Source organism: Eretmochelys imbricata, chromosome 3, assembly GCF_965152235.1.
Source record: "Eretmochelys imbricata isolate rEreImb1 chromosome 3, rEreImb1.hap1, whole genome shotgun sequence".
NCBI lineage: Eukaryota > Metazoa > Chordata > Testudines > Cheloniidae > Eretmochelys > Eretmochelys imbricata.
Genome location: NC_135574.1, coordinates 64850856 through 64864784, shown reverse-complemented (window position 1 = coordinate 64864784; position 13929 = coordinate 64850856). Strand labels below are relative to the sequence as shown.

At 39.6% G+C, this 13929-nt stretch overlaps 1 protein-coding gene across 1 annotated transcript in view; it reads left to right on the top strand.

The window, feature by feature from the left end:
- The window catches only part of ME1 (malic enzyme 1), a 292439-nt gene that overhangs the window by 264586 nt on the left and 13924 nt on the right, over window positions 1-13929 (top strand). The window contains exons 10-11 of the mRNA XM_077811631.1: window positions 2696-2838; window positions 5385-5558. Of these exons, the coding sequence (XP_077667757.1) occupies window positions 2696-2838; window positions 5385-5558 (317 nt within the window). The remainder of the gene's footprint in view (window positions 1-2695; window positions 2839-5384; window positions 5559-13929) is intronic.

Below are 13929 nucleotides of genomic sequence, written 5' to 3'. Positions count from 1 at the left end.
TCTGAATAGGTTCACTGCAGAGGCTGTGAGGGACATACTCACAAGTGAGCCACTCTTTTTAGGTGATAAATCTGAGGAACTGTCCCAGACTGAGATGTCAATAGAAAAGGTTTTGGAATAAATTGATAAATTAAACAGTAATAAGTCACAAGGCCCAAATGGCATTCACCCAAAAGTATTTAAGGGACTCAAATATGAAATTGCAGGACTACTCACTATTGTATGTAATCTATTGATGAAATCCGCCTCTGTACAAGATAACAGGAGGATAGCTAATGTAACACTGATTTTTTTTAAAAGACTCCAGAGGCAATCGTGGCTATTACAGGCTGGTATGCTTAACTTCAGTACCAGGCAAATTGGTTGAAACTACAGTAAAGAACAGAATTATCAGACACATAGATGAACAGAATATGTTGGGAAAGAGTCAGCCTGGCTTTTCTAAAGGGAAATCCTGCTTTACCAATCTATGAGGATTATTTGAGGGTGTCGGCAAACATGGACAAAGGTGATCCAGTGGGTATAGTGTACTTGGACTTTCAGGAAGCCTTTGACAAATGAAGTCCCTCACCAAAGGCTCTTAAGCAAACAAAGCAATCATCAGATTAAGAGGGAAGGTCCTCTCATGGATCAGTAACTGATTAAAAGACAGGAAACAAAGGGTAGGAAAAAAACAATCACTTTTCACAGTGGAGAGCGGTAAATAACGGGGTTCCTCCAAGGATCTGTACTCTTACCTGCACTGTTCAACATATTCATAAATCTGGAAAAAGAAAGGGGCAAAGTTACAAAATTACTCAAGATAGTTAAGTCCAAAGAAGATTGCAGAGAGTTACAAAGGGATTTCACAAAACTAGGTGAGTGGGCAACAAAATGGCAGATGAAATTTCATTTTGTGTGTACAGGGGCAACTGTTGTCTAAATTAGCTATTACCACTCAAGAAAGAGATCTTGGAGTCATTGTGGATAATTCTCTGATAATTTCTGCTCAATGTGCAGCAGCAGTGAAAAAAGCTAACAACATTAGGAATCATTAAGAAAGGGATAGATAAAAAGACAGAAAATATCATGTCACTATATAAATTCATGGTATGCTTACACCTTGAATATTGCATGCAGTTCTGGTCACCCTATCTCAAAAAAAGATATATTAGAATTGGAAAAGGTTCAGAGAAGGGCAAAAAAAATTTTAAGGGTATGGAACAGCTTCCATATGAGGAGAGATTAAAAAGATGGGGACTTTTCATCTTAGAAAAGAGATGACTAAGGGGGGATATGATAGAGGTCTATAAAATCATGAATGCTGTAGAGAAAGAGAATAGGGGAGTGTTATTTACCCATTCACATAATACAAGAATCAGGGGTCACCCAACAAAATTGATAGGTAGCATGTTTAAAACAAACACAAGGAAGTACTTCTGCAGATGACACAAAGTCTACCTGTGAAACTCGTTACCGGGGGATGTTGTGAAAGCCAAAAGTATAACTGGGTTCAAAAAAAAATTAGGTAAGGTCACGGAGGAGAGTCCATTAATGGCTATTAGCCCAGATGGCCAGGGATGCAACCCCATGCTCTGTGTGTCCAGAGCGGGAGTGGACAACAGGGGATGGATCATTTGATAATTGCCCTGTTCTGTTCATTCCCTCTGAAGTGTCTGGCACCAGCCACCATCAGAAGACAGAATACTGGGTTAGGTGGACCATTGGTCAGACCCAGTATGGCCTGTTCCTATGTTGTTGAGCTCCCTGGCATGCAAAGGAAATTTAGCCTTTGCATTTTCCCCAAAGGTTGTCTGAAGTAGTCTTACTACTGTGGAGGGCCAGGGCATGGCCTTTCCCAAACCCCAGCTGTCCAACTGGCCGGTTTGTGCCACACTGCCCTTGCGCTAAATTGTGTAGAAAGAGTGTGTGATTGTGCTTGACTTCTGCTCAAGGTTGCAATGAGGGGGAAGGGTGAGAAGCACCCTATCAAAAAGATACATGGCACTTCATTGGTTTACCTCATCAAAGCATTAGACAAACATTAGCTAACTAGTATTCTTCGAGTGCTTCTGTACATGAGTTCTGCTTCTGGTGTGCAGGCACCCCATGACCTGGAAATCGGAACATGTTAGCCAGCAGCATCTGTTGGTCCTACTTGCACCACTGATGCCTTTGAGCTCTCCCCCTTGAATATATAAAGGAGGAAGCGCAACCAACCTACTCTTAGTTCCTTTGAATCATTCCTGAGTGTGAGACAGACCCAGCTGGCAACATCCATCTTTTTTTTCTAGTTGCATATTTCATTAGGTTTTTAAAAATTCTTTTAGTTATTTATATTTAATAATTAGATTTAGCTTTATTTAGTTTATTTTCTGCCCTGTATAGGAGGGGTCTAGCATTATTTTGTGACTAAAAGCCATGGGCTTTCTATTTTGTGAGTAACTCCAGCTACTGAACTGATAAGTAACAGGTAAGTAACTTCCCTATTGTTAGCAACTGCAGGCACAGAGTCCTGAGGTTATGCACATGTAAAAGTTACTCCTTTATTTTTATCACGGAAGTAGGGAAAAAATCAACTAAATGTTAATAGAGAAGCTGTAGTAAAAGAAAATGTTATTGTACTGTTACTCCTTTTCAAAATGACATTCATGAATATCTTGAACCAACAGCCTTCCCTACGTTTTCTGTCATGTATTTCTCTTCTTTTATTTAGGAGTTGCAGCCATTGGTGGTGCATTTACAAATCAGATTCTCAAGGATATGGCTTCCTTTAACAAGCAGCCTATCATTTTTGCCCTAAGTAACCCAACCAGCAAAGCAGAGTGCTCTGCAGAGCAGTGCTACCAGATGACTGAGGTAATGGATCATTTGGTAATTGCCCTGTTCTGTTAGATGTTGTGTTAGATAGAGAAAAACAAACAACTATCAATAATTGCTTTGTTATTTATGTTTTAAAAATTATTTGTTTTAGGTGAATTTAGAAGCTAAAGATTAGAAATACCAACTTGTTAATTCTGTATGTGGAGATCAGTTAAATATGTAACACCACAAATCTGATAATTCCATTGAAGCAAAACAAAACACCAAACAAACAAAATGATCTCTGAATAGCTTGATTTTAATTTGAATTTCAGAAATATTAGGTGGAAAAATATTTCACCAATTTTTATTATTAATAAATTTCATGGGGCTATGAAACAGCCATATTTTTATTATAAATTAAATGACAAAGAAATGAGAGGAGCCTTATTGAAGTGTTTTAGTGCTTTTAGCTAACTGTTCCTGTGTACTGCAGTTAGCGACAGAGAACATCCACTCTGTATTCCATCTGCAAGAATCCCCCCACCAAGTTAGGATGGAGCAGCATTTCGTAGGTTGGCAATGCATTATAGGCAGCCTGTAGATGCTTGTCTACTACTCTGTCCTTCACTATTATACTTAACGTATGAGTAATTGTCAATTATGAGACTGTTAGTAATATGATGTTTGATTTAGTTCCACCTTCTATGTGTCATTTAAATACACAGTGACCTGTTTTTCCTTAAAGATGTATTTTGTATTTATAAATATTCAGTAAGATAGACATGTCTTATTGCAGGAAGCAAAATATTAGAAATCATTCTGTATTGAGAATGGAGCCCCAGGATCATTGACTTCTGTTACTCAGATTTCCGGTAACTAAAGACACAGGTGAAAAGTACAGAAAACTGGTTGTGTGAATAAAACTAAGAACAAAGAAGTAGTTTGTTTTTTGTTCATTTTTTTTAAAAGTCCTGTGGTTCTGGAGCGATTGTCAATAACCACAGCAGTTTCATAGAACTGCAATGTTAAAAATAGCCTCTGTGAGCAACTGATGCATCTGCCTTCTGTATTGGATCATGGGTTCTGTACTGGATTTCTCCTCTAGTATAGGGAAGCTTTTTAAATACTGCAAAACTGTCATACAAACAAAAATGTAGCATGTCCCATTCCTTTACTGAAAAGTACATATGACAGTGCAATGCAAGAGTCAAACAGGAATGCATACAGTATGAACAGCTGGTTATAACTGGTAACCAGAGCTAAAGATATATTGGAATATCTCTCACTAAAACATATAATAAACAGTCCATGATAATACTGCATGACACCAAGTTAAACAAAATATCCCTTTGAAGAACTGAATTGGAACATTGGTGTGTTTTTTAAAATACACATTTTCAGTTTCCCTAAAATAAACTTTAACATTTTGTGCTACATGGAATCTCTCAAAACTATTGAACAGTAAAATTAATAATTTTAGCAATTTTAAATGGAGCGGGACAAAGGCCCTATTGTAAGGCTGAGCATAAGCATCCTACCCCTACTTGACCGTACTATTTAAAGCCTAAAGTACTCTCATCTCAGCAAGGCTTAGAACCATAGGTAGTTCAAGTAGAGCCTCTGGAATTTCACTTCTCATTATTCTCAATTTAGATTTTTATTTCTTACTATAGATCAGCAGCTATATGGGGAAAGCACTAATAAGATAGGGCTCACAATTGCCTCCAAGACAATTCCTCAGAAATCCACAAAAGGCAATGGAGATTGGGTGTGTCACAGTGCTCTCAGCCTTTGCTAAGAGTGAATTTCATTCCTTTGCAAAGGGTCAGCACAGGATTATACACCACTTAAATCCTCCTTAAGCCGTATTTTGAGGATTTAATTGGTTCATATGGTTTATGCTGGTCCTCTGCACAGAGCGAACTCTAGTTTAACAGAAAAGTGGGACACCTAAAGTCACCTCAAATCTAAAGCTTACATTTGGCAGCATGACACAAATTGAATTTTACAAATATAGACGTTTCCTCCTACACTTCCCGATATTTACACATCTGTATTTCCCACAATGATGAAGGAATTGATCATTAACACTGGCTTACACTTTCCCTTATCTTTTCTCAAATCACATTCATGGCTTCTGAATAAATGTATATAATCTGTTGCTTCCTAATAAAACAGTATCTACTCCATAGCATAAATCAGCCACACAGGATACTCTAAAAAGAAAAGGAGTACTTGTGGCACCTTAGAGACTAACAAATTTATTTGAGCATAAGCTTTTGTGAGCTCGAAAGCTTATGCTCAAATAAATTTGTTAGTCTCTAAGGTGCCACAAGTACTCCTTTTCTTTTTGCGGATGCAGACTAACACGGCCGCTACTCTGAAATAGGATACTCTGTAGATACCATGATCAGCATTCTGTCATCATCTGTCAGGTCAAATAAATCTAATATCCAGTGAAGAGTGCCAAGAAGATTAGTTAAGATATAAGTGAAATTTTGTAATACCTTTAAATATTTAAATGGTTTTGTAAAACCTTCATGAGAGCAAGTTTCCTCTCAAACAAACTAGTAACACTTTCAAAATATATTTTGTTTTAGGGGCGTGGCATTTTTGCAAGTGGAAGCCCCTTTGACCCTGTGACTCTTCCAAGTGGACGCACTTTCTATCCTGGACAGGGTAACAATGCATATGTGTTTCCTGGCGTTGCCCTTGGTGTTGTTTCATGTGGATTGAGGTATATAAGTGAAGAAATTTTTCTCACTACTGCTGAGGTGGGTACACTATTCATAATTTTAAAATCCTTTAAAATCAGTGATTATATAATAAACACTCAAATAAATATGCCATCTTTCAAATCAGAAAACAATATTTCCTTTTAACATTTTAGCTCTTTATTTGTAAGGTAATATACGTTTTCTACTCCTGTAAGTACATTTATATATTTTAAGCAGTTATTTTGATAAAGAAGTTTGTATTAGTTGGTTCAGATGTCCATTATGAAATTCACTTCATCATTTAATATTTCCCACTCTAAAATCTGGATACAAGATGGCTCTATCTAGACCTTTAATCACATTTGAGGAGTTGATCCAAGAACAAGCTGGAACAAAAGGTTTAATTAAGATGCATACAGTTTTGATTGAAAAAGATGTTAAGTAAATAACCCCGAAGAAAAGATGTGAGAGGGACCTGGACAAAGAATTTGATCTGAATGAGTGAGTCTCATGTGGGAAAGGGGACATATATTTTCAATTTGTGTCTGTCATAAAGCAAATTATTATAAATTACTGTTTAGATGGCATTTGACTCCAGCTAAAAACCATCATATTTTTGCTGCTAGGGAGGCGCACTGTTGGAATGGTTGTGAGGAAAGGGGAACAGACTTGCACATGTGATTGTGTGCAGGAATTAGACAGTTTTGGGAAGAAATTATTAGCAATTCATCTTATGGTCAAATTGCACCTTCCTAGAGATCCACTGACCTGCTTACTTAATGGTCCAGTAAAGGATCTACATTTTAAACAGAATGACAAATTAATTTTGTATTGTTAGTAGCAAGGCTTTGTATTTCACATTATTGGAAAAATGTGACTTCTCCTTCTATGGAATTGAGGTATCAACTGTTCTTGCAATAGAAAAGCTTTCAAGCCAAGTACGGACTGTGATGTTTTGGAGTCCACCCAGACCGGTAAGGGGTTCTGGCATCCCAGCCCTGTAGGTTTAGGGGACTTTAGTGCCTTTTTGCTGTACAGCTATGGTTCAATTCTCTGACACCAGTAGCCTGCCCACAAACATAAGGTCTCACCAGCCAAGTTACTCTTTTCAGGGAGACACCAAAAGCACCCCCAGTCATGGGTCTCCCAAAATACGTCCTCCCATGTTCTTAATTACCAGACACTCTGACCATTCCCCTCCAGTTTATCACCCATGAAGGCATGAAACCAACCTGCTAGTTACCAGCTCACTTTGGCATATATACTCCATGCAGTTTGCACACCAGAGATCTGCTCGGGATAAAAATAAACAAAAAGTTTATATATAAACTTATTTAAAAGCTTTTTTGTAAAAAATAACCCACAAGTTCAAAAATGAAATAGTAAGGGAAAAACAAACATACACGTTATACAGAAAATAAATGTAAAGACAACACCTCCGGTTTTACACTTTTATATTAGCTCAAATCCCTTTTCTAATATGAGTTACCTGTTGCCTTAAAGCAGTTCTCTAGCATGCCCCCCTAGCTGTCAGAGGAATCGAGTATTCACAGACGGCCTCCTGTCCCAAGGCTGTCCCCCAAATTCTGATTGGCCTTCAGTTCAAACCCTTTCCATTTTAAAAGGGTTTGCACTTTTTTTCAGTCACTCTAGATATTCAAAGTGGGGGAAACTCCCTCCTTTCTTGGTTTCCAAAGATGGGAATTTTCTTTTCAGTTTCAACTGTTCCCATTTGCTTGGATGATTCCATATTGGGTTTTTTCTGGGCTGGACAATGGCTAGATGCTCAAAGCCAGACTTGACTGGTTGGCGAGGTAGCGTCTCCCTGCTAATTCTTTTACCACACTGTTGTGAGGTGATGCTGAAGTTGCACCAGTTACAATTACATTTTTATATATAAATAATACACACATCTTCATAACCATAATGTGTATACATATCTCATAATGATTATTAAGTTCAGTTCATTATAAGCTTTCATAAAAGATCTTGATATCCTCTTACAGGAAAACATAGTATTTGATCAGTTGGCTTAATTGCTTTTATTTTTGGTTTTAAACCTTCTGTTCTTCCCCTGGGGTGTCTGGACCCTGATTGTCACGTGTACACAAGAGAAGCGCCAAAAAGAGATACATGTTTACAAATTTGGTCACCCCTTTTAGCATACTTATGGGAGGAGGGCTCCCCAGCCAGCAAGCCAGATTCTTTGAATATTAACCTGATCCTGAATAAGTAATATATGATGTAGTATGTTAATATTTCATTGTAAATTTGCCTTAATAAAAAGTTTTTAAAAAGGAACAAAAAGTTCTCTTAATACTATATCTACATATGCTTTTTGTGCACGTATGCAGTATACTCTGTTTTGTGTGTTACTCCTGGGGGAATTCTGTGCCACTGCACATGCACAGAATTTATGTCCCCCGCAGATTTATTTGCTTCCCCGTGGAAAAATGACTTTCTGATGGGGAAGCCAAGGGAGGCGACAAGAACGGTCATGCAACCCTTCCCAGCAATATGTTTTGGGGGCCCAGGGCAGCCAACAGAGATGTAAATCACTGTGGGGCAGGAGGTGGAACTGGGGAAGACCCAGCTGGTGACTCCTATCCTGCACTGGGCTCAGCTGCTAGTCCCGACTGAGCTGGGGAGGACGGGACTTCCTCGTCCCCTGCATGGTATCCAGGGCCAGGGTATCTGAGACCCATCCCCAGATCTCTCCCTAGCTACAGGAAGCTCTGCAAAGTCCCCTCCCGCTTCCTGCACCCATCGCTTTACAGCTGCAGGGAGAGGGATCCCTGTACAGCTGCTCCGCCCAACCCCCATGCATCCAGACCCCTTATACCTAGACCCCATTGCCAAGCTTCACCCCCCCACACTCAGAACCCGCCCTGCACTACCCCAACAAGCCATCCGCACCTAGATCCCCACCCCACCGAGCCCCAAACAGCTGCACCTGGATCCCCACCCCACTGAGACCCTACACCTAGACCCCCCTGCTGAGCTTTATCTCCCCCATGCCCAGACCCCCACACACACACTGAGCCCCAACCCTCTACAGAGTCCCATTACTGTTGCACCCAGAATGCCCCAACAAGCCCCAATGCATCCAGATCCACACCACACCTGGAACCCCCCCGAGACGCCTGCATCCAGATTACCCCACACAGAACACACTCAGCCTACACCTGGATCTCCCCACACTAAACCCCTTCACACTTGGATCCTGCCTTGCTGAGCCTGCCTGCCCACACCTGGTGAACCTGGCACAGATGGGCAAGGACCTGAGGTGTTTCTGGGGCAGGACCAGTCCTTGCGCTGTATCTGGGTTGGGTGTAGCCTCACCATTGAGTCTGTGTCCCAAGGGGATCTCCCATCTCTGTGCAGCCAGTGGCCTAGGCTCCCTAGTGCCATGCTGGAGCCACCACATTTATTTGACCAATAAAATTTGCAGAATTTTAAAACCTGTGCAGAATTTTATTTTTTTTTGGACTAGAATTTTTATTTTTTTGGCGCAGAATGCCTTCAGGTGTGTGTGCGTCTATATACGTATGTCTGTGTGTGTATTATGCTATACAGAGAGACAACCACAGGGAAATACTGATATAACTCTGGACTAAAGGAAACTTTACCAAATATCTTATCCCTATTTGGATGTGTTTATTATTGCCTTCATTATTATTTGTAATTCTTTATCTTGTGGAGTCTTTAGGCCAACAGTTTTCAGCATTTTTTGTAGTGGAGTTCTCTTGTGAGAAATTGGTGGAAGGGTTCCCTCATCATGTTTTTCCTTGTGCCACGCTCTGCTACAGTTGTCACCATCTTTTTTTCTTTCCATTTTCTCTCCTGACCTTTTCTGCCTCATTTCATTTCTCTTATGATTATCTTTTATTCTCTGTTGTATTTTACTTTCTAATTTTTGTTCTTTTTTGCTTTCTTGGTGGGAACTTTCCTTCCCTGCTCTCCACTCAACAGAAGACTATATGGTGGTTGGGAGGTTTGGGAAGGTCCACCATTGATGGTTCTAAGAGGTCAGTCATACATAACTTAGTCATGGGAGGAAAGGATAAAAATTTGTGCCTATGAGCTGCTGTTGGAGCCTCCTTCCCCGCACATATGAGCTTCCCCTGTGGCCATCTGCATTAGGTGCCATTGTGCGAACAGGGACAAAGAGCCTCTCGGTGCATTACCCATAGTCATATTAGCAAATTTAGAGGAGGAGGGAGCAGGTTGAGCATTATGGAACTTTCTCCACCCTTACTGTTGTCCTCTGTTCCACGCAAATCCCACCCTATTGACTTTTCTGTAGCTTAGGTGGCTCCTCTCTCAGCATTCTGGCTTCTTATGTTCCCTTCCTTAAGCACCCAAGTCTCCCAAAGCAATTTATGGGGAGCCTAGGCACCTAACTCAGAGCTGAGGATTCTACTAGGTAGCAGGGCATGGAGGAGGTTAGGCATTGCAACAATGAAAGTACCTTTGTGTATTTAGCCCTCACTGCTATGACCCCCTCACTCCAGTCCCTGAATCTCTCCACTGGTTTCTTTTCTCTTTTCATATTAATTTCAGCCTCCTCATCCTTCATAATCTTATCCACAACTTTGCTGTCATCTATACTGTCTCTGACTTTTACATTCCTATGTAACCTCTGTGACTATGTTTGGAATAGTCTGTCCAGTCTTCCATGTACAAAGCAACACTTCCTCTTCACCTTCAAATCCCTTCTTTCTTAGTCTTCCTATATTGCTGTCCAACTACTAATATCTCTATTTTTTCTTGCACATGAATACTTGTCTCATATATTGTATTTTTGTTAATTAGATTATGAACTCCTCAGGGTATGGACCCAATATTTCTACATGTTTGTAAAGTCTGATACACATTTATGGTACACGATACATAAATAGTCAAACCTTTTGCACCAGAAATCAATTTTCCCAAATAACTAATTATCTATGGAGGCACCAAATAAGAGACACACAGACAAAATATGAAAAGATTAAAAAACTACAACTCAAAACTCCATAAACCTGTTACCTACTTCTGTGATGCTAACACTCAAGGAATGAACCATGCACTACAAGTGCATACCGAAGCATTCAGTGAAAAAGACTCCGTCTGTTCACAGCTCCATTAGGAATGAAATATTTATAGATATAAGGCTAAAACACAGCTGATGAAGAACCAATGGAAGAGACCAAATATTCTAGAAGAAATGGCAAACAGAGAAAATAATTATTCTTTCCCAATTCATAGATTCTAAGGCTAGAAGGGACGATAATGATCATCTAGTCTGACCTCCACTATAACACAAGCCACAGAACTTCCACAGAACAATTCCTACAGTATATATTTTAGAACAACATCCAATCTTGATTTAAAAATTGTCAGTGATGGGAGAATCCACCACAATCCTTGGTAAATTGTTTCAATGTTTAATGTGTGCACTTATGACTTATTTTTTGCTTTCCATAGAAATCAAAAATGTAACCTCTGCAGTTTTCTATGAAACTTAGTTTAGGGTTTTGATGGGTTGGATCACAGAAACCCCCTTGGGGCTGCCAACTGATGTGCCAAGACTACTACTGCCCTTGCTTTCACTGCCAGCTTGGGGCTCCAGCACCCTGTCTTGCTGAGCCAGACATGCCAGTCTGCTCCAGCACAGACCCAAGGTCTGAACCATGTGCCCCAGAGCTGCAGACTTAACTGAAAGCAATTTCAGAAATGTTCATGTCTTTAACACTCAGATGCCCAACTCCCAGTGAGGTCCAAATCCCAATTAAATCCATTTTACCTTGTATAAAGCTTTTACAGGGTAAACTTACTCAAATTGTTCACCCTCTATAACACTGATAGAGAGATATGCACAGCTGTTTGCCTCCCCAGGTATTAATACATATTCTGGGTTAATTAATAAGTAAAAAGTGATGTTATTAAATACAGAAAGTAGGATTTAAGTGGTTCCAAGTAGTAACAGACAGAACAAAGTGAATTACCAAGCAAAATAAAATAGAACATGCAATCTGTCTCTAAGAAAACTGAATACAGATAAAAATCTCATCTTTAGAGGAATTCCAGTAAGCTTTCTTTTACAGATTAGTCTTCTTCTAGTCTGGGTCCAGCAATTACTCTCACCCCCTGTAGTTACTGCCCTTTGTTCCAGTTTCTTTCAGATAGCCTACGGGGTGGAGAGGCTCTCTTTAGCCAGCTGAAGACGAAATGGAGGGGTCTCCCTCGGGTTTAAATAGACTTTAAATGGTGGGTGGACACCACCCACTCCCCCTGTGTAGAATCCCAGCTCCAAGATGGAGTTTTGGAGTCACATGGGCCAGTCACATGTCCATGCATGACTAAGAACATAGGTAGCAGCCATGGGTCACATACTACCTTGAACGTCCTCAAGTAGACTACTTATGTGGATTGGAGCATTTCAAGATCCATTGTTTCTTAAATGCTTCTTGATTGGACACTTAATTTGCACATTCCTTTCTCAAGAAGCTGACCAAATACTTTACAAAGGCTACTTAAAAATCAAGCCAGTACACAGCCAATATTGATAACTTTGAATACAAAAATGATACATGCATGCAAATAGGAGTAATAGATTCAGTAGATCATAATCTGTAGAGAGATATGCTACATGGCATACATGCTACATAGCATAAAACGTATTCCAGTTATGTCATATATACATTCATAAGCATATTTCCATAAAGCCTTATGAGGAGCACCGTCACAAGGGTTTCAGCCCTCCTAAGATTTCCTTCTCCATTATCTCCTCCTGCTTAATTTCAGTGATTGTTCAGAATTTGTGACTTCACAATATGACAGACCATGTATGTTACACATACAGGCTTTGCTTCATGATCCGTCAGAAGATAATATGATTTGTGATTGAGAAACTCTTCTTCAAACCAAATATGTTTAATTATTGGCAACAGCTAAAATCAGACATTTAAAAAGAAAAGATTAATTTAAATTATTTTCTTTTTCAATCTGCAGCTATTTTTCTCAGATTGTGGACTCCTAAATTAAAATCATATCGAACTGAACTGATCTGCTGTAATCTGGTTTTTCAGATTAGATTTCACATTATACCCCGATCATTGAAAGTTATTAAAGATCACGTGGAACTTTAAAAAAAAAAATCAGATGTTATCCTTTATGTACTGGGTAAACTCCAATGTATTATTATTGCTACGAGTATTTACAGGGTTTTACTGTCTAAGTACACCTTACACCAAGCAGAATCTAACAGCTTCACAAGAATGTTGAGCACAGTTCAAATATCCCCAGCAGCTGACCAAGTTTCTTTGAGGACACCTAAGACTGTGAGTAACATCCAGAAGATTTAAAAACAAGTGAAATCCAGCAAATATTATGGAAAACCTAGACGAAAAGAAGCTACATTTCATCCTGATTGTGAGGCTCAGACACATTCCCAACAGCTCCAGAGATTAGAATACCCAGCTCCCAACTCCTCCAAGCTTTTCTTCTTCCTCCTGCTGAAGTTGTCTTGATGGAGCAAAGGCAGGAAAGTGGGCTCAGACAACTGGGACCTAGGCTGTTCAGGCTTAAGATCAGCACCTTGAATTTCATCTGCAAGATAACTGGCAGCAAATGTAATATGTTGCTCCTTTGGTCTACAATATTTACGAGTGGGCAGCTGCGTGCTGTACCAGCTGGAGTTTCCAATACTGGTTTTGTTAAGCAAGGTATACTCTGGCATCTTTAAAAAGTGCCCTCAGCTTGCCCTCTCTCTGAGGGACATTCACTATTTCCATCAGTAAAATTAGTAAAAGGCCAGACTGTTTCCATTGGCTTTAACCATCCAAGAAGGGCAACGATCCATTTCATAGGACTTTGGATAATTACATCCTGCCTGCTCAAAGCCTCCCCTGTAATTTCAATTGGATATGGTATTCTTCACTTACTGTCCTAAACTGCTGCCTGATGTTAAACAGTTGCCTCATTTCTTTCTAGAAGTAGCTTTATTTTGGTTTGGGTTAAGTCATTCCCATATGTAGTTTGTAAAGTGCTTTGGAATACTGCTGGATGAAAGGTTCTATATACATGAATTGAAATGTGTCTTAAGTGGCAGTCCAAAAGACCAGCAAAAACTGGTTGCTGGCAGAAGCAGTTTTAACTAGCAGTCAAACAACATTCTGGAATCTGGGTGGATACAGTACTGTTAAATCTCTTAAAACAGTCTGCCTCCTGAAAGTTGTTTTTAGTGCAGATTTTGCTGTATACTTTATTATGCAGTATGAAAGTCCCCCATGAAATTTTACATGAGCAAATATCTAGCTTGGAGTAGCACTGATGGGCTACTAAGGGAAACCTCACCAAAAAAAGCTCAAAAGTCATTGAGGGTAAGAGATCTTCCATTAAAGGTTTCCATTGAAGTCCTGGGAGAAGGGGATAAAAGGGGTAT